Source organism: Ammospiza nelsoni, chromosome 3, assembly GCF_027579445.1.
Source record: "Ammospiza nelsoni isolate bAmmNel1 chromosome 3, bAmmNel1.pri, whole genome shotgun sequence".
NCBI lineage: Eukaryota > Metazoa > Chordata > Aves > Passeriformes > Passerellidae > Ammospiza > Ammospiza nelsoni.
Genome location: NC_080635.1, coordinates 9,902,165 through 9,925,821, shown reverse-complemented (window position 1 = coordinate 9,925,821; position 23,657 = coordinate 9,902,165). Strand labels below are relative to the sequence as shown.

Genomic DNA, 23,657 nt, shown 5'->3' with positions numbered 1-23,657 from the left:
CAGCCCAGCCACTCCAGCTAACCAATTTTTCTTTCTCAGAAAGTTAAAAGCACTCCTGGCTATGCCTTTGGGGTTGGATCCAATTACATGGATTGGATTCTTTTTGCCTTTGGCAAGAAGAAATTACAGATTTTGGGCTACTTCCTGATTGCTCTGTTCCTTCACTCTGAATTATAATCAAGCTACATATGGTTGAGACCATACCAATAATTCTGGTGCCAGGATTTTTGACTGACAGCATGAGACAAAAGCCCTGCACATCTTGGAGCACAGGGTCCACAGTTGCGCCCTCTGACTGATGAGCAGTTCTTTGGGTATTGTGGACCTAAAGGTCATTATTTTTATTCTGTAAATTCCAGCTCTCAGCCCTTCTCCAAAACCTTCACCTTTCCATCCTATCCATCTCCTTCTGCTAGCTGTGTACCACAGGAAGATTTAGCAGAAGGAGTGCAGTGAAAGATTTAAGCCGGGTTCCTCTGCTAGAAAAAGGAAGTTTCTCTGTGGTGATCCCGAAAATCTGGGCTCCAGTCTCGTACTGAGGACAGGCAGGAGGAGCAGCACCTGGTGTGTCCTCTCTCCTTCCCTCTCTGGTGATAGGTGGTGCTGCTGCTCTTCCTACAGACCACCAACACACTTGCAAGGCTCTGCCTTTCCTCTTTCTCACTCCTGGTGTCCCGAGCATGCATCCTGTCATCCCAGATTCTGCCTTTGGGCAGCTGAGGATCACAGTGAAACATGACTCTCCCATTTTGGCACATCAGTGGGTGCAGCAGTTAATGGTTCTCTGAAATCCTGGAATGGTGGCCTCCACAGAGCTGTTCCTGCAGCACTGGGTGTGTGGCTCCCACACCAGGGCTCTCTGCTGCTCTCACTCTGGGCTGGTTCCCACCTGGTTTGGCCCTGGGGCTTTCAGAGCAGCTCTGTCTCCAAGGACTCTGCCAGGCTGTGGTGCAGGGCACCCAGGGCACCAAAGATCAGGACTGTGTGCTGTTCCTTAGGGTGCTGCCACTGCAGGCAGTGGCCAATTGTTGAGTCAGCACTAGCCCCGTAACAGCCCTGCTCAGGGTGAAATGATTTCCCTGAAGCTATAGTGATATATGCCTGCAAAGTCTCCTCCCTTCTCTGCCTCCTACAAACCTCCATTTCGTAAGAAAAGCTGTTTGTACATCTCTGGTCATTTCTGCTTCCAGGTGGCATTTCCTTTTTGACATCCTGCCTTGATGGCTCCCAAACCCCTAGCTCCTCACAGGCAGAAACTGAAGGACCATGGAGGCTCACAAGCCATCATGAGCGGCCCTGCTCCAACAGCCATCAGACCCAGGGAGGTGAACTTTCTTCCTCCCCACCTTTGCCCCTTTCAGATATCTCTTTTTGTTCCTCTCTGCTGCTTCTGCCTGCACAGCAGCTTTCCTGCATCTCCATCAGCTGTGGAGGAAAACACCTTTAGAAACAAAAATAAAGAGTTAATTACCACTGCTAGACACATGAACCCCCCCAAGTTCTTGCCATGAGAAGCTGTGAAATGTGCTGGCACAATGCATTGAGGATGCATTGCACAACCTGGTGTTGAGGAGCACTCTCAGTGATGCTGCTGCACCTGAAGAGAAACCACCAAAACCACAAACAAGCCTGCTGCAGTTCACCTGCCCCCCCACAAGCCACTTTCTGTTGCTATTTGAAGAATTTTCTCCAAAAATCTGCAGGGTACCAGTGAGCTGCAAATATCAAAATCAAATCAGGTGCAGTCATCAGCTTTCCAGCAAAAGGAGCAGGACAATTTATGGCAAATGTAGTACCATAATTAAAACTAGTTAATTATGAGTTAATTAGTGTATTGGTAAATTCTTTGATGGTTTTGGGCAAGAGAAGAGGTTAACTAAAAGAAAGGGAGAAGTGTGCTCTGGCCTGTGGCAATGTTTGCAACCCCTGTCATTGTTGGATTGTGATTGCTCCTCTACTTAGATTTTCTTGGTTCTGCTGAAAAATTCAAGTAAACCAAATGAGACCAGGTTTCCTCATGGACACAAAGTGCCATGGTGTACCCAGACTGAAAGAAGAATGTGCCTAGTTTGATTCAGGGAGAATGGCAAACTCAAAGGAACAGTGTTGGAGGAAATTATTACTTCCCTGATGTCACTGAATCTCACTTTGATAACATTATGGAAAAAACCCCATATTTTGGGATTTTGGCCAGAAGGAAACAAACTGCCTGGAAGCAAGAAAATTTGATTTGATGATCCGGAAATCCCTTCCCCAGTCCATTCTGCATAAATGAAATTTTTTCTTTAAAAAAAAATCCCAACAAATGTTTTTGGATTTCCCCCTATTTCACAAATACATTTGGTCACTGAAAAATGAATTTCAGCAGGAATTCACCATCCATCCAAAGCAGCTGGTACCTCCAATCAGTAGCAGTGATGACTGATGAATTTGCACTGTAGGAGCTGAAATACCTTTGGCTGCAAGCCAACCCCCCTTAAAGCTGTGTCCCTGTACAAATAGGATGGAAAGGCCTAAACGTGTTACTTGATAAAGGCATAATGATGGTGATTTAGAGACTTCTATTCACAAGAAATTAAAGGTGAAAAACACTCTGGAGAATCAGGGTGATCATAATTTGGGGCTATTTCTTTCTGCTGATTATGTATGAATTGTCTCCCAGTGCCTATTATATTAAAGAAGAAACTGTTTTCTCTAAGATACAAAACCTCTCTGCACTCCAGATCAACTCAGGAATGAACAAAGGACCAGATATTTAGAAGGAGAGAAAAATCTTCTGTGAATACCACTAGGATATGCTAAACACAAAGTGAGTTTGGAACACCAATAAAATTTTGTTGAAGAGCAGAAAGCAGGGCTGGAGAAAAACCCTAAGATGGGATCAAGCGAGTTAACTTGTGTTTTGAATCTTGAACATTCTCCTTCAGCAAAGATTTGGCATGCCTGCTTTGGGGACTATGAATAACAAATGATAAATAAGCTGTGAGAAGCAGAAGCCGTATCCCTGAGAGATGGAGGCACCAAAAATGCACCAGGCTTTCCATCCTGGTGTCTCTGTCCCTGTGGAGGCAAAGGGAAGCAGTGATCTAAACGCAGCATGTGATTTCCCAGCAGCGTTTTGAGCCGCGGATGTTGAAGCATCTAGAAAGAAGTGGTGACAGAGAAGCTTTTAGGCAAATGACTTGGCTAGCAGGCCTGCTGGGGATGGAAAGAGGAGTGGATGAGGGATGAGCATGGCTTACCCCTGTCGCGCAGGATTGTTAGGAGAGCGGGGAACACCCCTCGATGCAGCCCAGTGCGCTCGGCATTGCGCTGTAAAAATAAACCACAAACATTTAAAGTTCTCCAGAGCTGCTGGAGCTTCCCCACGGTCCTGGGGAGCTGTGCCCGGGTGCTGGCAGTGCCTGGTGGCTGGGGCAGCAGTGCCGGTGTCCCTGGGCTCCAGGGCAAGGCGTGGGGCAGCGGGGCTGGGGTGAAAGGAGCGGTGCCCGCCAGGGCTCGCTGAGCCCGGGTGTGCGGGGAACAGAGGAGAATGGATGGGAAAAAGGCCTGGAGAGGAGGAGGAGAGAGAGCACAGGGGGGTCGGAGAGGGGAGGGCTTTGCCGTACTCACCCGGGGCGGGGGTTACACACCGAGGGACGGGAGGCTGTTCCTGCTGCGCTGCAGAAGGAAAGTTGGCCGCGCTGCCGCGCAGGGCTCCTTCTCCTCCTGCCTCTCTCCCTCCGCCTGCCTCTCTCTCCCTCTCCCTCCCTCCCTCCCTCCCTCCCTCCTCCTTTTCCTCCTCCTCCTGCCGAGCGCACAGTGCCGCCGAGGCGGTGCAGGCGGCGCAGCCCCTTCTCGGCGGGCGCTGTGCATCCCCCGGGCCCGGTGCCCGCCGCCGCCCCCGCCGCGGGGATGCTGCCGGGCGGAGCGCCGGGGCGCTGAGCCGCCCCTCCGGGAGCACGGCGCCGCGGTCACCTTGCAGCGAGGTGAGTGACCCCCAGCCCAGCCCACCCTGTCCCATCCCATCTCATCCCATCCCATCTCCTCCGGGCAGCGATGTGCCAAACGCCAGCTCCGCCTCATCCCCCGGAGCATCCATCCCCGGAGCATCCATCCCCGGAGCATCCATCCCCGGAGCATCCATCCCCGGAGCGCGGAGCGGAGGCGGGGGCACCGCGGCTCCCGCAGCCTACGGGGCAGCGCAGGGAAACGCGGGGGCTGAGCGGGGCCGCCCGCAGAGTGCTTCCCCAGTGCCCTGCGGAAAGCCCAAATTACCGTGCCCGGTCTTGCCCGGCGGGGTCTGTGGGGAGAAGAGGCTTTTCCAGTGCGCGGCGAGATTGGGAACATTGGAAGGGAAAGTGCGCGCGGGTTCCTCCTTTTCCCTTCCCTCCTCTTCCCCGAGAGGAATCCCATCTAGCGCACTGTGGCAGCTTTTCCTGCCAGCTCCCGTCCTCCCTGGCAGCCCAGGGAAGGGGGAGAGGGGTTGTGCAGGGGTCTGCGGGGGCAGGCAGAGCTCCGGGGATGCCGAGCTCCTGGCGGCCGCATCTGCCCGCTCCCCTCGCTATCCTGCTCCGGAGAGGCGCCGGACTGAATTTCTTTTCCTTCCCATGGTCTAGTTAGAGAGCAGTGAGAGCTAAGTTGGGGAAAGGGATGGTTGAGGCACGGAGGCAGCAGTGGTCTCTGCCACCGGTGGCAGTGAGGTGACATTGGGGGAGTTCCCCGTACCTGCCCTGTTCTTCTGGATGGAGTACCCGGGTACCACTAAAGCATCCCACAGCGGGGTCAGTTCTGTAGGAAGAGGCTGGCAGTGCACTGAGACCTTTCTGGAACTGACATTCCAGGAGTACAACCCTTCCTGGAGCAGGATGGGCAGCGCTCCCCAGCCAGGAGTGTGCTGCAGGGGGAGAGGTGCAAGGGTCTGTGTGGGACTGGCCGTGGTGGTGGGGCATAACCAACCCCCCCCAGACAGAACAGGGAGCAGGAGTGGCAGGAGTTGCTCCAGAGAGCAATCTGTTGAACTGTGCCTTTAAAATCACTGGAGGGAAACTGTAGCCTCTGATAGAATAAAAAAAAAAAAAAAGTCATCTAAACTGTGCAGATAGATTAAATATTCAAATTACAGTTAATTAGATATTAATCTGGTGTAAACAGAGCATTATCAACAATTAAAAGATGCTTTGATGGTCTTAAACTCAAGATGATGCATTAGCTGGCAGATTGAGGGGGATATTTGGGTATTCTAAAAAGCAGTCAGGACAGAGAGTACACTTTCCTACATTCATGTATTTAAATTACTTAGTTTTAATTATAGTTAATTAACTGTCATCTTTAAAGTAGCTGCAAGTTGATGGTCTGTATTAATTTCAAATTACCTCACTCCTAAGACAATGACTGATTTTACTGGACAAGGTGACATTTTATTGGCAGTTTTGGTAACTACAGATCATGCCAGGGTGTGTGTATGATAAACTCATTTGTAGGAATTAAATGAAGTCTCCTCTCATTAGCTGGGCAGGCAGATGTCTCACACCACTGGTGCCACACTCTGGAATAAATCTCACACACAGAGCAGGGCTCTTCCTTATACAAATGCAGATGTAATGCAGCATTGGTGTACACAGGCACCACCACAACACATTTCACTTGAGGAAAGGATGCTCTCAGGGTTTAAAATGCTTTTTCTTCTGAGAACAGTATTAGAGAAAATGTGCAATGTGTTTGGATAAGGCTTTTTTTTTGTCTTTTTTTTCTCTCTACAGCAAATTTGTATCTGCAGACAGCTGTAAAATGCTTCCAGTAGAGTTATTTAATACTGTCCATGTGGCTGTTAAGATTGCAGATTACATGTGTGGTTATTAAGAGCCCGAATTTTGTTGTCTTCACTTTGGAGACTCGAATTTTCACAGGTTTTGGTTTGTACTGTGAAATTGGAAAAAAAAAAAAAGGAAAATAACTGCAGAGGTGCGCACAGGAGAAAAATACTCAGCGTGTTCATTGGCTTTGCTTTGACAAACATGAAGAGTGGCTGTGTGTAAGTGTCTGAATACACATCCTCCAGCTGTCATGTCAGATGTTTCTGAGTGCCCTTTCTCTGGCAAAAAAAGCTGGAAACTACTTTGAATAATAGGGTCACAGCAAAATGTTCCTCTTTGCATGTAGATGCCTGTGACCCTGAGGTTCACGTGGAACTGCTCTAACCTGTAGCACCTGAGAATCAAAAGATTTTGTGATTTCAGTTTTGGTGCTGTAAAATCAGAAGAGTGACAAACTGGTTGTTTTCACGGCACAAGCAAAGACTGCATTTTGAAGCAGTGGTGCAGAGCATGAGTGCTGTGAGTCCATGCATGCCTTTAGCGGTGCCAGTTTTATACCTGGCATCCCTATGGATGTGTATTTGTATCTGTGTCCCTATAAAACCTGCATTTGCAAAGTTCCCTCATTTATCAATAACTCTCCAAATCCGTGATGCATTTCTGTCCTTACACTTTGAGGCTGCACAGCGGCACGAGAAGAATGAACCGACTGTTCACACCCAGCTGGCTAATTCTGGCTGAATTTTTATGGGGTTTGTGTGATTTGATTGACTGCTCAGATACCTTAAAAATCCCCAGGCAAAACAAAGAACTCTAAAATGGTATTTGCTAAAGGACAGGATCATAAAATGGTTTGGGTTGCAAGGGATATTAAGGTTATGTAGTTCCAAACCCCTGCCATGGACAGGGATACATTCCACTAGCTCAGGTTGCTCAGGGCCCATCTAACCAGAAAACTTCCAGGGATGGGGCATAATTAAAAATTTCAGCTACTAGAGAAAGGACCTAGGAACGGCATCCAGCCTGGTGTCAGGTGCTGCAGGGCAGCTGTGCTCAGTGTGCTGCTTCAGGACATCTCCCACAGCAACTGTCCCTTACATGCAGTGATTTATCCAGTCCTCTCCCAGTGGGTGATGTCCCCATGTCACCCACCCACCTTCCAGCTCCTGTCCTGGTGCTCTGTGCAACAGAACAATCTCCCCTCTTCCAGCTGCACGTGGCTCACAGGATCATGGAGGCAAGGTTGTGGCGTGGATATGCTGCCAGCCCAAACCTGTGCCTCCCATACACAAGTCCCTGAGGTCCTATATCCCTTCTCCTCTCAGAGAACAAGGAGGACAGGACTTTGTGTTCAGACAATGCCCTGACTCTAATGGGCACCAGCATTACTCATTTCCATTTTTGTTTCTGCAGGGAGGGGTGAGTGTAGGGTTAATAAAGGTCTGTAAAGGTCAAACTGTGCCCCACTGATGCTGCTGCTTCATTTTCCCCTGCCTGCCCTCTCTGCCTGCAGCTACCACTCTCACCATGGCTAAATCACTTACTCTGTAAGGCTTTTGTCCCATGGTACAGTCCTGGCTCTGCAATTTTTCTGTCTTATGGAGCACAGCTGATTTTATGGCCCCAGAAGCATCTGTTTACTCTAATCATCCTTGCCCAGATGAACTGACTACAGTAATTTTGCAGTGTTTTTCTAGCAAAGTGACTTACAGCCCTGGGGTGCTTTGCTTGGGGCAGGAGGGACAGAAACTTCCATTTTTCACCAAGTCTGCACCAGCACACTGTCTTCCTATTGTGTCAGCACTTTATTTCCCATCTGTGCTTCAGGAATACCTCAAGCCCAGCCTGGATCACAGCACTGGGGGTTCACATGCAGAGAGAGTGTGGGGCAGTGTCTTACCCTGCTTTGCTCCCTGCCTGCAGGGTGGGAAAGCAAGCAGAGGCAGATGAGCAGGGTGTGTGCAAGAACTGGGCTCTGGGGGCTTGGCTGCCCATCAGGAATGAGGCTGGAGAGAGTTGGCAGGGCCAGTCCTGCATCCACATTGGGTGCTCCTGTCTGTGTCACAAGTTAAACAGGGATTTTAGGTCCAAGGGAGGAACAGGATTCAGCCAGCAGGCAGACCAAGAGGGCCAGGGGATGCTGTGATGTTGGTATTCGTGGGAGAGACTCCCAAATTCTCTTTTGGAAGCTCTTAAAGTAAGAATTGCTCCTCATGGCTCAATCTCTCCAGTTTGAAATGGGGAGTTGGAACAGGATGCTCCTGCTCTGCAGTACTGGGGAACCTCTTGAAAACACAGCAGGAAAAAGACAGCCAGACTTTCTGACTACTTTCACTCTGCAGAGTAATTGCCAGAAGTGGTGCAGGTGTCAAGGTGTTTTTACACCAGTGCCTTCCACAACAGCCAGGGTTATTTACACCAGAGCAAGACACTCTTAGTCAGGCCACTTATTTATTACCTGGAAAGTGCAGTGAATGAAAAAAGTTGTGAGTTCAGACTGAACCCCACTAAGAATTATGGCTGAAAAATTTGAGTTTTGAAGGAGAATTACTGGAAAAGTCTGAATGTGTCTTTTTTTTTTTTTTTTTTAATTGGAGGCAACTTGAAGCATAATGAATTAAAAGCCAGCTTGTTCAATTAAAAATAAATAAATGAAACACTGCATTTCATTTTAGCTCGGGCAAAATACTTCCATCTGCTCAAAAGGAAATACTTTGTTGCAGGAATAACATTATTATGTATTAGGTCAATGCAAAGTAATTCCTCCTTTCTTCCCCACTCCATTCTTTAGTTCAGATACTGAATTAAGCAATCAATTATTCAGGCAGATATGCAGATGGTAATTGTTTTAACATATATCTCTGCACAGGCAATCAAGAGACCTGGATTTTATTTCCAGCTCTGTCTTGACATGACCTTGGGCATTTCACCATTCTCCAGGTTCCTGGTTTTCAGGAGGACAGATCACATCTCACAGCAGATTTGCTGCATATTGGTAATACTAAAATAGCATGGAGGTCTTTTTAATTCCACTGTTAGCAATGAAACATTTAGCTATCACTAATGCATGCATTCCTAATTTTCCCAGTGTAAGTTGCACTGCCTTACAAAACTCCCTGTAGTTTACTTAATAGAGTAAAAGGAATTCCAGCTGCTGAAATACAGCATTCCCTTGAAACAAAATCTACTTTAATAAGCCCAGCTGAATCAAAGAAGGAAAATACAAGTGGGAAAGGGATTTTTCCCCTTCATTTTGTTAAATATTTCACTTTGTAATCAGCACTCCAGATCCATACATTGCCTGTAATTTCTCTCATTCATAAGGTCTGTATTTGTTGTTGCAGTTTCTAAATGTCTGGAATGCCTAGAACCATGCTAAAGCTTATTGCACTGTGCTGTAGAAACCCCCTTTTACCTGAGAGCTCATTGCCAGGGAATCTGCAACTTATGTGGGGCTTGACTGCTCTTCAAGAGAGATTTCTCCCCTCTCCTTCCTCTGCACTGGCAGAGGAGGGGAAACCAGCTTCAAACACAGGGGCATTTTGTTCAGTCTGAATTTTTGATAATCCTGGGGCTGAATCACCTTCTGCTGGTGGCACAGAGGGTCACTGTTGCCACTTCTTGCCATTCTGGTGATGTAGCATCACGGAGGGATTTGGGAGCAGTACTTTTGGGGACCATGGGAGACAGGTGGGAATCTGTAAGGATCAGAGGGATTAAAATCATGGCATGATCAAGTGGAAGGACTCTCAGGAGGTCTGTAGCTCTATTTCCTGCTCAGAGAGGTCAGCTCTGGGATCACACCACAATCCTCAGAGCTTCATTCAGTTGGGTCTTCAAAACCTGCAAGGATGGAGATTGAAAATCCTCATTGGGCAGCTTTTTCCCAATGTGCCTGACTGCCTTCATGGGGAAAAGGTCTCTGCTGATATCCAGCAGCCCCGTGCAGGAGCACACGAGTTTTTGATGCTTTTTTCCTGGCTGATGACCTGCCAGATCTGCAGGGAATGGCAGAGGGTACAGCCTCAGGCTTTGACAGCAGATGGGGACTCTGCCTTCAGCCTCACTTGCCTTCATCTTCCAGTTTTCTTGCCAACAAACCAGTCTGCAGGGCTGGTGGTGCTTGGTCTGTGAGGATGAATGTCCTTCTGGTCTGCTCTGAGTAGGTGCCTGGAGCTGCTCAGCCACAGCTCAATGTTCCAACTCTATGGCTTGCTCAGAATTCAGGGGTTTGCATTCAGAGTCTCCCAACTGCTTATTCACACAGGACACTGGGTGCCTGGCAAGGGTCTCCAGAAGGCTGAAGAGCCCTCAAGCTGTGCAAAGTCCCATGGAGAGAGGAGGAAAACAGCATCCTGCCAGGTGCCAAGAGAGCAAAGGAGTTTTGGGATGGTGGGCAGTAACAGAGCTGGCTTCTGCTCAACAGCATTTAGCTGTTCTCTCCCTGCCCTCCCTACACCTGGCATTTCTCAGTCTCACACCCTGTGCTTAATTAGTTTGTCAGGCACTGTCATCATAGCAGGAGGCTGCAGAACACCCAGCAGAGCGTGGCTCTCAGTGCAGCTCCTCATTGTAGCTGGGCTCTGCTGTAACACCACTGATAGCTTAATAAACCACAGCATTGCAGGCTAGAGATCTTGGCACTGCTCGCAGCTCCTTATTAAAATAAGAAAGGAGGAGGGGGAAAATCCAAGAAATTGGAAAAAGTGAAGGTTAAAGTAATTAATGGACTCACTTTTTATAGTAGACTGGGGTAAAAATGTCTAACCCCCAAGGTAAACATTAGATTGAAGGTTGATATATTGATTATGTATCTATCTGTTAATAACTTGAACTTGGCTTTTCCTTTTGGTTCCAGTCTCAAGTATGAAAATGCAGAATTATTTCTGGTTGGCCTCAGTGCCATTGAATGATTTGTGGGACAATTAAAACCATGCAAAAACAGAAGAAACCTGAATCCAACCAATTAAAATTAACTCTGCATCTTGGAGCAGACTGAAAAGCTTTCTTATTTCAAGAGCTCTGATGAATTTCATTTTCCTGTCAACATAATTCTGAAACCTCACTGTGGTCATAGGTGATGAGAGCTTTTTTCTGCTTTGAATGTTGGCTTCCTGCAGAGAAGGCACCCTCCAGTTTCCTCAGGTGGTCTGTCAGGGGTTACCTGCTCTGGCACTGCCATCCAGGGATTCTGGGCTGCAGGGGACCTGGAAACTGGGGCAATCTTAATTTTGGGACAGGCATGTGAGCTTGGCCCAGGCCATGTCCAGGAAAGCCCCTGGTGAATGTGGAGTGGCTGGATCCATGTCCAGGGGTCCCTGCAGGCAGGACAAAGGCTCTGAGCCACTGCAGAGGCACAGGTGCATTTTCCCCTAAGCATCACTCTAAGTGACCATGTGCCATTCTCTGTCACACCCCCATCTCAACCTGGGGGATCCCATTTCAGGAGAAATACTAATATAATTATTTATTTCTCTTTTTTTCCCTCCTCTTAATGTATTATCCTGAAAAGGCCTGAGTCTCATCCGCCTCTTCCCATCAGGCAATACTCTTGCAGGGCCAAGAATGTTGGGTCAGGCTCTGGAAGGGCAGGCAGCCAGCTGCAGATTAAAAAGCACCTGGGGTTAAAGCATTTACCCTGATTACATGCTGCCATCCACATCTCCCTGCAGACCTTCCCTGAGGCACACTGCCTGCCCTGCTATGTGGGACTCCTGTCCTGAGCAATGGACTATCCCTGTTATCAGAGGAGCTCTGTGAGGAAAGGATGCTCCCTGTCTTATCCTCACCTCCTTTTGGATGTTTTTTCCCACTTTTTGCCCGTTACCAAGGGGGAAGTGTCAGTCAGAATCTGCAATATTGGTTTACAAGACTGGTTGAAATGCACAGAAGGTAAGGACCTGCCATATAGATGTTTAGATCCATGGTAGGGCTGAGAAACAATTCAGCTTCAAGGCATGTAATAAAACTGCCCTGAAATGGCATTTTCCTGAGTGCTACTTAAGCCAGACTTTGCTGAAATGAGGTGACCACAGGCAGGTGCTAGGCCTGGCCCAAGTTTTCCAGCCACTGATGCAGTGACAAAGTGTTGACCTCTTCATACATCTCTCTAGGAGATGATTTGTCTGATTTGTGAGTCTTCCTCCAATTTCTGCTACATCTGTGGCATATTCCTCCTGACCACTTCACTTTGCTTGTCAGGTGGCAGGGATAGGAGTGTTTGCAAGACGGTTTGCAGTTTTTGGGTGAAATCCTTTCAACTTCAGTAGAATTGATGCCTGATGTTACACATTAGGGGGCCTCTTACATTTTCCAAGCCAGCTTGGGAGAAACTGAACATAGTCTGAGAATTTATTCTTTAATTGATGAGTGTTTCTCATATTCTGCCCATGGGGATGTACTTTCATACATTTTCTTTGGGAGGAGGAAGTGGAATGTTTGTGGTCAGGCAGCTGGAGGCCCAGCAGGATGATCCTGCTACCTGCATTGCACATGGAACTTCCATGGGATCCCACCATGGTGGATTTTCTCTTCTGTAGCTTTCCTGCTGGTTCACTTATGAGAAGCACTGAAATACTTGACAACACAATAAAAATGGGGCTTCTGCATGTTAAACCAAGCGCCGTGAATGTGAACATGTCAGCACTCTGGGTCAAGCTCTTGTGCATGTTAAACAAGTTTCTTGCTTAATTGGTGGTGTTAGAACAGCTCTTAGCAGTGGTTTGAATACCTCTTGCATCCAAAAGAGAGACTGAAGGTGTTTCGAGTCTGGAGTTAAGAGGAAATAATACTGGGCTTTTGCTAAACATTGCTCTGTTAGAGGTTGTCTGACATTAAAGGGAAATAGAAAGCATTGAGTAAAAAAATTAGGTATGTTTATGTGTTTGTGTACTTAATTCTTGGTTTCCTCCAGACAGCACAATGGGGACAGGACAGGTAATCCTGCATTAATAACTTAGTCTTAGAGGATCTAATATGAAGAACTTTGAAGCCAGTAGTATGTCTTTAATTTTTATGCTCATGCCCAGAAACAAGCTCCTGAATTTACAGTTCCTGTGGCCAATACATTAGTATTTCAAAAGGCATTTGCTTTTGGCTACACCTGAGAAAAATGAGCAGCCTGGTGAGAAAGTGTTTGGGCTGGAAAAAAATGGGTTTTCAAAGGATAGTAAAGCTCTTGCCAAGGGCAAAGGGTGGCTGCAGATACTGGCAGGTGAACACAGCACCTGCCCATCTTTTGCAGTTGCAGGTTTCTGAGAACTGAAAATGATTCTTTTGGGAGATATTTTTTGTTGTTGTTTTGATCTTTTTTGGTTTTTTTCCCCATCTCTTATACAAAGTGTTTAGAGGAAATGGATGTTGTTTCCAGGATGACAGCTGTGTACCTGTGGGAGGCTGGAGCAGGTGCCATAACCATTCTTTGATGGGGCCCATCACCACCAAGACATTTCACCTCATCTGCTTCCTTGCATCCCATGGATGTGGGGGGGGTGTTCTTTGCCTCCTTGAGTGGAGCTATATTTGGAGAACTAAATCAGGGTGTGCACATATATGGGGCTCTGTTTTCTCTTGAGACTGTATGGAAGACAAGCTGACTTGAGTCCTTCAATTCATTGCCTTTGACCTCATTGTTGTCATCTTGTTGCAGGGGTTCCATACTGTTGTCTCCTATCACAAAAGTTTAATTTCTTCTTGTTTCTCGTGGACAGCTCCTCAGAGCACTGACTCTTTCTTCTTCACAAAGCAGCCAACTGACACCAGTTCCCTTCTCAACCAGCCACCCCACTTTTTTTATAGCACTTTTTTTCTCATTGGTTACACTGTGGCCTGTTAAAGTCAGGCCTGCTCCTAATCTTTGATAATTGGCCCAGCTGCAACTCCCTTAGGGGTAAGATTACTTTCTACACTATCTTTATTTTCTTATATTCTATCCCCCTACACCTCACCTTTGTTTTTGTTCCCTTTCTTCATCAGGAAAATGGGAGCCACTCACCCGGTGTGAGCTCTAGGGCACGGCAAAAGAAAGGCCTCGGGTGACACCTCCCAGTATGGATGGCTTGGTTGAGCAGAACAGCGTGCTGATGCACAGTAAGATCACTGAGGCTGGGAAAAGGAATGGTTTAATCAACACAAGGAACTTGGTGGCCGAGAGCCGGGATGGCCTGGTCTCTGTGTACCCCACCCCTCAGTACCAGAGCCACCGGGCAGGCGGCCTGTCCTCTCCGAGGCGCCCTGAGAATGGCAGGAGCGACCCCGTGCAGCAGCTGCTGGACCCCAGCATGCTGCAGCAGACAGTGGAGTCCCACTACAGGCCCAACATCATCCTCTACTCCGAGAACGTGCTGCGCTCGTGGGGCGAGGGCCTGGGCTCGGAGTGCTGCGAGACCACCTTCATCGAGGAGCGCTCGCCCGCCAAGGACAGCCTGGAGTACCCCAACAGCAAATTCATCGACCTCTCTGCCGACGACATCAAGATCCACACCCTCTCCTATGAGGTGGAGGAAGAGGAGGATTTCCAGGAATTAGAGGTCAGATGTCACTTGGGATATGTGGGGAAGGCTGGGAGGAGGAGGGTGTGTTTGAAATTAAAGTGTACAACCCCCTAGAGCCGGACAGCAGGGGATCAGCTGCTTTTTGGGTCAGCTGTATCACTTTCTCCTCCAACTAGGACAATGAATTTGCTCATCTTTATTTGTTGGGTAAGGTCTCAGATCTGTGGATACAGATGGCAAAATTCCCACTGGCCCTAATGGAGATCAGCATTTCCCTGTTGCCTCTGAAGGGGCTGGTTAGAAACAGAGGAAAACCCATGTGCTTAAATGCTGTGTATTGTTGGGGCTGGGAGCATCTGTCTATCTGCATGGAGCCCATCTTACTCAGCAGGCCAACATCATCTCTTGCCTTCACCTGACTTGAGCAGAATGTTTTAAATTATTGGCTCAGGCACAACACATTTCTGTCTCGGAATGAATGCAGGAACAGAAGTCTTTGGGTTTCAAGCTGCAGTGGATTCATATCTCTGAAATAAATGATATTTTTCTGATGGAGCTAAAACACTTTTTAGACCCAAATACAATGTTTTCTTCAGTAGTCCCATGCCTCATTGATTGCTCACTGTAAAGTAACAGGGAAGGCTATGGAAACAACTATGTTCTTTCTTAAATTATGCAATTCTTTTTTTATATATATTAGCCAGAGGCCCAAGTGTGACAGGGATTTGTGTTTGCCAGTTTTTGTGGGAATGGAGGGCGAACATAATGTTGGTGATCTGAAAACTTCCTCCACCACTGGTCAGAGACTACTAGCCTAGCAAAGACCCTCTGGCTGTCTAGAGCAAACATGAATGTCACAGCTGATATAGGGACACTGGTCGTGTTTCTCTGTTGCTGTGATTTTAGGTTAGGACCAAGATCTAACAAGCCCTAAAATTTCTATTTTTGCCTCCTGTAATACCAGTGTCTCACCCTGTGATCAGCACAGGGGAAATCCAGCAAGACCCTGACTTCCCTTTTATTCTCTTTTCTCTCTGTATTGATAAGGTGGGAAGAGGGAAGTGTTTTTCGCAGTGCGTGCCATTAATGCAGTATTCAATGCCTCCACAGGGAGACAGAAATCTTCTCTCTGAAGCATGTGAGAATATTAGCTCAAATCACACCCTTCCACAGAATTTCAGAATTGACTGTGGGAAGTATAATTTCCTTAATCAAAACAAAATTCCTGGTTGCTGTCTTTTTGCCCCAGTTTCTCTCATGAAGTAGTGACACAAGTGACTGCGGCACACATGGTGTTATTGACACATCTGGCCTGATATTCAGGGAGCAAAAAAAAATCTCACTCTCATCAATTCAAGTCAAGAAGACATTCTTGAGTCAACTTTTGGAGAATGAGATAAAAAAAGGCTGGGAAAATGAGCAGCATAAGGCAAAAACCTCTTCAAAGTGGTACTGGAGGAACTTGATCAGCTTTTCACAGAGAGCTTTGTGTCTTAGAAACCAGCTGTAGAACTTCATCCTCCCCTGATCTTCAGGGGAGAAATGAGACAGTAAATTTTGGTAACATGCTCTGACAGTGTGTGCATCCTTTTCCCTGGCTCCTTCTTCTTTCTGACCTGTTTCTCTGGAAACAGACCTCCTGAGATGAAATGTGGCAGTTCTTGAATGAGAATAGAGCATCTGGAATCACAGATTCCCTGTCTCATTTGACCCTTTGGGGTGACACTGTGCTAACAAACACGGGTGTATGCACAACCATCTTGACCTTTGTGTCAAGGTGCTGACAAAGTGCTCAGAATAAGACATTCACAAAGTACACACCACCTCATGGGCTGTCGTCTCCATCAAAAATTCTCCTTCACTAGAAATAGGAGAGGAGAAATCCAGGCATGGTTTGGATAAGGACCTGGTTAGCTGGAAACACTTGCTTTGCTAGAAGCCTCTGCTTTGATGCCAGGGTCTGTCTCCATTGCTGCACTGAGATTTTCACACTCTTACATGAACTTTTCCCTGATCCCAAAGGACCAACCTGCTGAGCAGCTATTTGCAGCAGAAGTAGCTCAGCATGGCAAGTAGCTTCCATTCTAGGAAGGTCCAAATTCTGCAGATGCATCTGATCATGCAGGAGAGGAGAGAGGAATTTGACAGCACCAGACCAGAAAAAACATGTCTGCTGTGTTGTGGTCTTCTGGTTCACAGGGGCTGTGTCTGTGTGGCCAGGTGCATGAGATCCTCCTGGGCTTGGCCAAAGCACAGCTTCATTAGAGACCTAAATTCATGTGTGGAGACTCTGGGAATGGAAGAGCACTACCTAAGGACAAACAGTCACTGAGTAAGGTGATGAACCATGCCAGATGGTTAGCTACACAAAACCAGCACCCGAATCACACAGCACAAGTGTGTCAGTATAGAAAGAATTTTTTTCCTGCCAGTCACTGACAAGAAGCAAACGCTTTTTTAGGGTACTAATAGATGGGATGGGAGAGCGTGAGCAGCAGGACTGGGAGCAGAAGTTAGGAGGAAGAGAGTGACACAACAGAGATGCAAATTTTTCTTCCCCCTTGTGAGAGTCCTAAAGGGTTTGAGTCTGCACTGAGAGTGGCACAGGATATTGTTGTGTATCTTGTCATGTTGATTGTCAAGCCACAGCTCATCAAGGCATGGACGCTGAAGAGCGTCACAGCAGACCAAGGCTCATGTCTGCTTTGGCACTTCTTTCTGGGAGAAAACTCTATAAACTAGCCCCTTTTTGGAAACATTGGCAAAGATGGCAGCTTTGTGCAGAAGAGCTCTTTTCTCTTGAAAACTGAGGGCTACCTCCTGTTCTCCACCTGTCAGGGGAGTCCCAGCTTGAAAATCTCTGTAAAATGCCTTCTGGAAGACACACCAGCCATGGGCTTGTGAGTCATTGTTGTTTCTCCATGTCTCCCTGGCACTGCCTGTTTTATACCAGAGTTCCTGCCTAGGGTTTTTGAGGATGGATATTTAATTTTATAGAAATGCCAAAAAATCAATCTCCTGCATTTGTAGTGTAGTCCCCCCCCACCTCAATGCAAGATTCTCAGGAGCGATACATGCAGAAAATAATTTTATTGCAGGTCAGACTGCTTCTAACATGATTGCCTATTTGAAAAGAGTTGGGGTCTTGATAACCAGAAAGGTTGCTCTTCTCTGGCAGAAAACTTTGCAGTAGAGAAAGGTTCTGGACAAAAAGCACAGCCATTTTGGTAAATTTGGTTTTGGTTTGAAGAATTGACCAAGCCAAGATGCAGGGTTTGCTTCTCTGTTAGCTGTCAGCCATCCTCAGGATGGGTCTATCCAGCTCAGCATGTCTTGGACAAGTTGCTGGGAAGGAGACACCTTCTTGCCTTCCCAAGCCCAGGGACTCTGAAGAACATGAGACATGAGGCAGAGGAGCAGGAGACATCCTGATCATGCGTTGTACCTTGCAGTAACATTTCACAACTTATTAGTAGGGATTTTTTACTAGCAGTGTTTCTCGGGTCCTGATGGAGTGTTGTTCAGTCTCCCTAAGAAAATTGTAATTGTCTGAAGGGAAAAACCTCTCAGAAACAGCTCTCATTAGCATATAGAGCCCAGCTCTGCTCCAGCAGTTTCCAGGCATGAAAACAGAAGGCTGCACATTCTGTCAGGGATTTAAACTTCTCTTTTCCATGCCCATCCCTGAAATCAAATGATTCCCTATTTAGGTATCTCTGTAAAATTTATAAATATCTTATGAGTTCTTTACGCTGCAACTAATAGACAGACAACTTGTCAAATGTGGCGGCTGTGAAATATGAAATGAGTTACAAGATGAAATACCCTCCTGTTAGAGTTCATGTGCCATCTTTTATCCAAAAATAGCATTTGTCATATTATACTCCTGCTAGTTTCCCTCCTAGCCACTAGGTAGATTGCTTATTTAGAGAAACCCAAGCTATTCATGGCAGCAAATTAAATTATTCATCTACATCACATCAAAGAATACCTTGGAGCTGTCTCTTAAAAACCTCTTACTTTTTCCCAGCAATGTCTGAAACAATCTCTAAAAGCAAATTAAATAGAATGTTCTGGGATTGAAAGAAGAAAAGAAATGCAGTGCTTTCAAGGTATACATTTCTTCTTTTTTTTCCCACTAGAAGTTGCTGGATTCTGTGGTGAAAACTCATCCTGAGCATGAAATTGTAGAGATAGAATTTGGATCCTGTTCCATCCAACCACTCTTCTTACCATTCCCAAGCATTTCCTGAGACATTTTTTTGCAGCATGAAGAGAAGACCCTGAGGAAATTGATGCCCATCAAGCCCCATGAAATCACACATGCTTTCTGTCAATGCTTCCAGCCTGTGTTCCTGCACTGGGCTGTGTCCTCAGCCTCCCCTGGCTGTAGGCATCCAGAAGGCATGTATGAGCACTCCTCGGGGGCTGTGCATGGCAGAGTTCCCTTTTCAGAGAGCTCTGCAACCCAAAGACAGGCCCTTGCAGCCTGGTTTTACTGATGAGTTCACTGGCTGTCACAGCTCTCCTCTGAACTGGGTGTACAGCATTTTTCCTGTTCTGCACCTGGGCAATGGAGGAAAACAGTGCCATAAAAACCTTGCCCAAGCTCATCTAGGGCTGTGTTGAGATTATGGGAATGTAATTTTCAGTGGTTTTGTCCCATGGCATATGCTCAGAAGAGCACAGGTGTGCTGTCAGAGGTGTGGTGCCCTGGCATGAGCTCCTAAGAGGAGTGGCACTCAGGTATGCAGTCACAGCACTGACTCATCCTACCCACAGGACACACTTTATATCTCTGAGCCCCTTCAAAGGCACTTTGTTAACAGGTTACAAGAGTGATTACACTTTGCATTTGACTTATTTTTCTCCTTTGAAGGAGAAGCCACTCAAGTCTGGAGATACTGAGCCCTGCCAAGGGATATTAACCTCTATTAACCAGCTCCAGATGAGGGGAGCACGGCTGGGAAGTCACCTTCAGCAGTGCCCAAGTGCCCTCCTATGAATCTTGTTAATGGTAGCAATTCCCTTTCCCATCATCACTTCCCTGAGTTTCCAGGCTGAAGCTCTGCAGGCATGTCTCTGGGATGCAGCCTGGGATGTGAGTGGCAGGAGTCCTGGATGAGCTGCTTGCTGTCATTTGCAAAGGGTGGATATTTGGCACACGTCTTTGAGGACTGCTGTGTCAGCTGAGAAGCAAAAAGGGGACAATCATGAAGGGTCACAGCACTTGTCCCAGCTTGTTTTAGTGCAGGTTGTTAATCGCTGTCTGCAGTGATCCCCTTCCAGTGGCAACGTGCTGGATGCCAGATCCTGAGGAGCAGCCTGGCTGTGGGGGTCCAGAAAACATCACAAGGGAGGTGATCAGAGTCCAGGGATCAAGGAGGAAGAATAGGCCTGGGCAACTACATCCAGAGGGGTTTTGCCTGTTGAGTTTTGGTGTTGCCAAGTTACATGGGAAAAGTTTTCCAAGCAAGGAGAGACCTCTGTGAGCCCATTCTGAAGGCTGGCTGCCTGACTGACAGGGCAATTTTTACACTGGGAGTTGGGGAAACAAGAGGAGCTGCAGCAGGTCAGGGTTAGGGGATTGTGGCTCCTTTAAATGCCTTTAAAACTGAAAGGCAATCAACTGCAAAAGTCAAAGTTGTATAGAGAAATAAATAGGCATAATTAAATAAATAGCAGGCTTTAGAGACATCACCTCTTAAGAAGTTATCAGCAAGATAATTGCTATAGTAAATAATAAATAAAGATAATAAATAATCATCCCCCTGCTGCTCAGGGATGAGTGAGTGTGTGGAGGCAGAGCATGACAAACTACATACAGCCTTTGACAGAAGAGCCTCCATCCAGCTGCTGCCTTCAGCATCTGCTGCATGGAGGTGAGCTCAGAACACTTGCAGGAGAGCAGAAGGATGCAGAGGGCTGGTCAGAACAGGCCATCCTGCTTAACTACATTACTGGAGCAGGCATTGTGTGGAGGGAAACAGAGCACATATTAACTTGGATTGTGTTGGTCTTTGTCAAACCAGACCACTGGACCATCTGGATTTGAAGGCAGATCCCACAGGGCCACACAAGGAATTAGTTTTGTATGCATTGTGTGCATGTTGCTGAATTGGTTGCTTTGAAGGAAAAGAGTAAAAGGGCTGCTTCCTGAATATCCATCAGAGGCTGCTGGCACCTGTAGCTCAGAGCAGACCCTGTTGTCTGACATCTCCAGTGTGCTTGGCAGGCTGTCTGCAGAGCAATTGTAATGTCTCAGTTGAGGTAAAGCTCATAGCTTTTAGGGGTAGCCAGCCTTGATTTAAGAAAAGGTTTTGTTTTTTTGGTTTTTTTTTTTTTTTTTTTTTTTTTTTTTTAATAGAAAATCCATTACAACTGCAGAAAAGGGTTCATCACCATCTCTGTTAAAAAATCTGCACCTTGTGTCTGCTTTCCTCTATTCTTCTTTCAGTCACTTCAGCTTTTCTACAGAATGAAAGAGCTGCCTCTGATCAGAAATTATCTGCTCAGGCTTATATCTGCTTCATCACTTACAGACTGTGATGAAGCTGCATCTTAAATGCACCTTACAAATGGAGTTGGCTTCCCTTCTTTGTTCCTTCCTGTGTAGATGTTTTCTGTGGCATTCTGCCTTCCAATGCCTGATTTCTGCAACAAACTCAGGAAATGGTGCCAGGGAAGGGAAGGGAAGGGAAGGGAAGGGAAGGGAAGGGAAGGGAAGGGAAGGGAAGGGAAGGGAAGGGAAGGGAAGGGAAGGGAAGGGAAGGGAAGGGAAGGGAAGGGAAGGGAAGGGAAGGGAAGGGAAGGGAAGGGAAGGGAAGGGAAGGGAAGGGAAGGGAAGGGAAGGGAAGGGAAGGGAAGGGAAGGGAAGGGAAGGGAAGGGAAGGGAAGGGAACCCTAACTGACGAATATAATTCTGACTTCTCAACAAGACTAATATCAAGCTTCTTCAGTGTTGGGGTGCAGCCCTTGCAGATTAGGGAATAAGTGAAGACAGAGAGCTAGGTAGCCAAATTATCAATAATCCCAATGTCAGGGGGAGCTCTGAATGGAGGAGATTCTTGGTAAGCTCAGGATGCGGTGTCCTGTTGTAAGAGAGAATGCTGGGAAGGAAGGTTTGCTTGGGGAAAGGAGTGTTTATTTGGAAGAGTTGAGGTACCTTTTGCTGTTGATTTCTTTCTGGATTTTTAAACATTTTTTTCATCCTTCTGGTTTACAGTTGGTCTGCATGGTCTGGACTTTATGATTAGAATTATTTTCTCACCCTTGGTAACTCATTGGTGAGTCAACTTGGCCTTTGGGAAGCAGCATAACTGATAATTTTGTGATTGAGCACATTGCCAAAGTTACCTGTGAAATCTCTTCCCCATTTCATCTTTATGTGAAAGAAAAGGCAATTTGAAATTTCAGAAAAGTGGCCTCCACAGATACTATGCCAGCACACAAAAACCTGAAAATCAAAAACCTGAAAAATCAAAAGCATTTTTTGATTTTGTATCTCCCCTGTTCAGGTGAGTGCACAATTTCAAGGAATGGTTTCAGCAATACTGTGGATTTTCTCCCTCTCTCTCTCCTCCTTTATTTTTAAAAGGAAATATTCACCCTGGTTCATCTGACTAGAGAGCCCCTTCCTTTAATGGGCTACCTTTTCAGCTGCCTGCAGTGATATCTTTACATTTGTCTTTTCTTGCTTTCAAGCTCATGCAACAGTGATAAAATCTGTGACACAGTGGGTGAGGAAGAAGAGGAGAAATGGTCAAATGATGAGGGAACTGGCTGATGGCAGAGGAAGAGCAATAATGTCATTAACCAGCCCATCTGTGTTTCTCTCTTTTGCCTCTGCAGAGCGATTACTCGAGTGACACCGAGAGCGAAGACAACTTCCTGATGATGCCACCAAGGGATCATCTTGGCCTCACTGTGTTCTCCATGCTCTGCTGCTTCTGGCCACTGGGAATTGCTGCCTTTTACCTGTCCCATGAGGTAAAGTTAAACCATCTCCTGCCAGACATTCTCTAGGGCAGTGGAAGGTGGTTCAAGGGGTGGCATCTTCCCCACCTGGACGTGTGTCTGTGGTAGTGGTGGCTGCCTTTTGAGATACTTTGCTGAGGGAGGTGTCTACAAATTATTTTAGCTTTTAGTTGGTCGGGTCCATGTCAGGTTACATGTCCAGCTAAGAATCCTCTGTGGACTTGGCTTTTGTACAGAAAACACCCTTGATAGCTCAAACACTTGGCTTTCCCATTGGGAAAACAGATCTATTTGTCCCAAGCTGATAAGCTAGAATAACCTTCCAAGATTATAAAAATAATTTCTGTTCTGCAGATGTGAATTTGCTTTCCAGAAACCATTTCCTTTCCCACAGAAAAAAATTGCTCAGTCAGTTCTTCCTTTCAAATTTTAATATGCAAATATCTTTTTTTTTTTTACCAAAGAAGTGACTATGTTTTGGTTTGTTTTCTTCACGAGGCAGTCTTAACATTTCTTAACTCGCAATCACCTCGTGCCCATCATTTGTTTCGACAAGTATGTCTCCATAAGTGTCTGCAGTGTAATTACTGAGTTTCCCAGCAGGGCAGATAATGTGAGGTGACAGAGAAGGAGTCACACTGGCAGCCTCATCAGCGACTGCGAGGAAACATTTGATTATATTTCTCTCTAGTGCCTATTGCAAACTACAGTCTCTGCTCCACAGCACCCTTCACATTCACCCTCTCAGCTGTCTTTCTAATCTGCCTGCACTAAACATCTACCAGCCCTGCTGATTTGTCAAACCAGAGAAGGCTCTTCAGATCTGAAGAATCCTACTCTTCAAAATCAAAACAAAAAACCTCAAAAAGAGATAGAGAACTATTTTTTTTTTACTTCAAATGAACAGTCTGTCTTTGCTCAGAGAAGCCTCTGAGACAATTAGTGTTTGTCCTGTGGAAAATAACAAGTTTTGATTGTTTGAGTTTTGATTGTTTGTGAGATCGTTTTATCTGAGCAAAGAAAGCACAGCATGATCCAATAAATACAAAACCCCCCAATGTGATTAATACTAAAAAGCAATATGGCTGAGGAGTTAAATGTGCTGAGAACCAGTGTGCAAAGGCCAGGCCATCCAGCTGTGAAGGATCCCAGGAGCCAGCATGAGTCCATAGGAACCTCTGTCTTCCATGGGAGAATACAGAAGGTGGGAAAAGCATGAATACAGGGAAAAATGCTGGTACTATGCTGAAGGATTTTGGCATCTGAAAACCAAAACTTGGGTGTTTTTTGGTTTAGTAAAATGATGAAGAACAGCTGAATGTGGCTGCCTAAATGCAATTTTTAAATCTCTTGTAGAAAAATAGTCCAGTTTGTTCCAGTCCAGCAAAATCAC

General features: G+C 46.4%; 1 protein-coding gene across 1 annotated transcript in view; it reads left to right on the top strand.

Annotated features, from left to right (window-relative positions):
- The first annotated feature begins 3,811 nt into the window (after positions 1–3,811).
- Positions 3,812–23,657, top strand: part of SYNDIG1 (synapse differentiation inducing 1) — a 51,470-nt gene continuing 31,624 nt past the window's right edge. Inside the window, exons 1-3 of the mRNA XM_059469122.1 lie at positions 3,812–3,968; positions 13,770–14,323; positions 22,139–22,276. Of these exons, the coding sequence (XP_059325105.1) occupies positions 13,844–14,323; positions 22,139–22,276 (618 nt within the window). The 5' untranslated portion in view covers positions 3,812–3,968; positions 13,770–13,843. The remainder of the gene's footprint in view (positions 3,969–13,769; positions 14,324–22,138; positions 22,277–23,657) is intronic.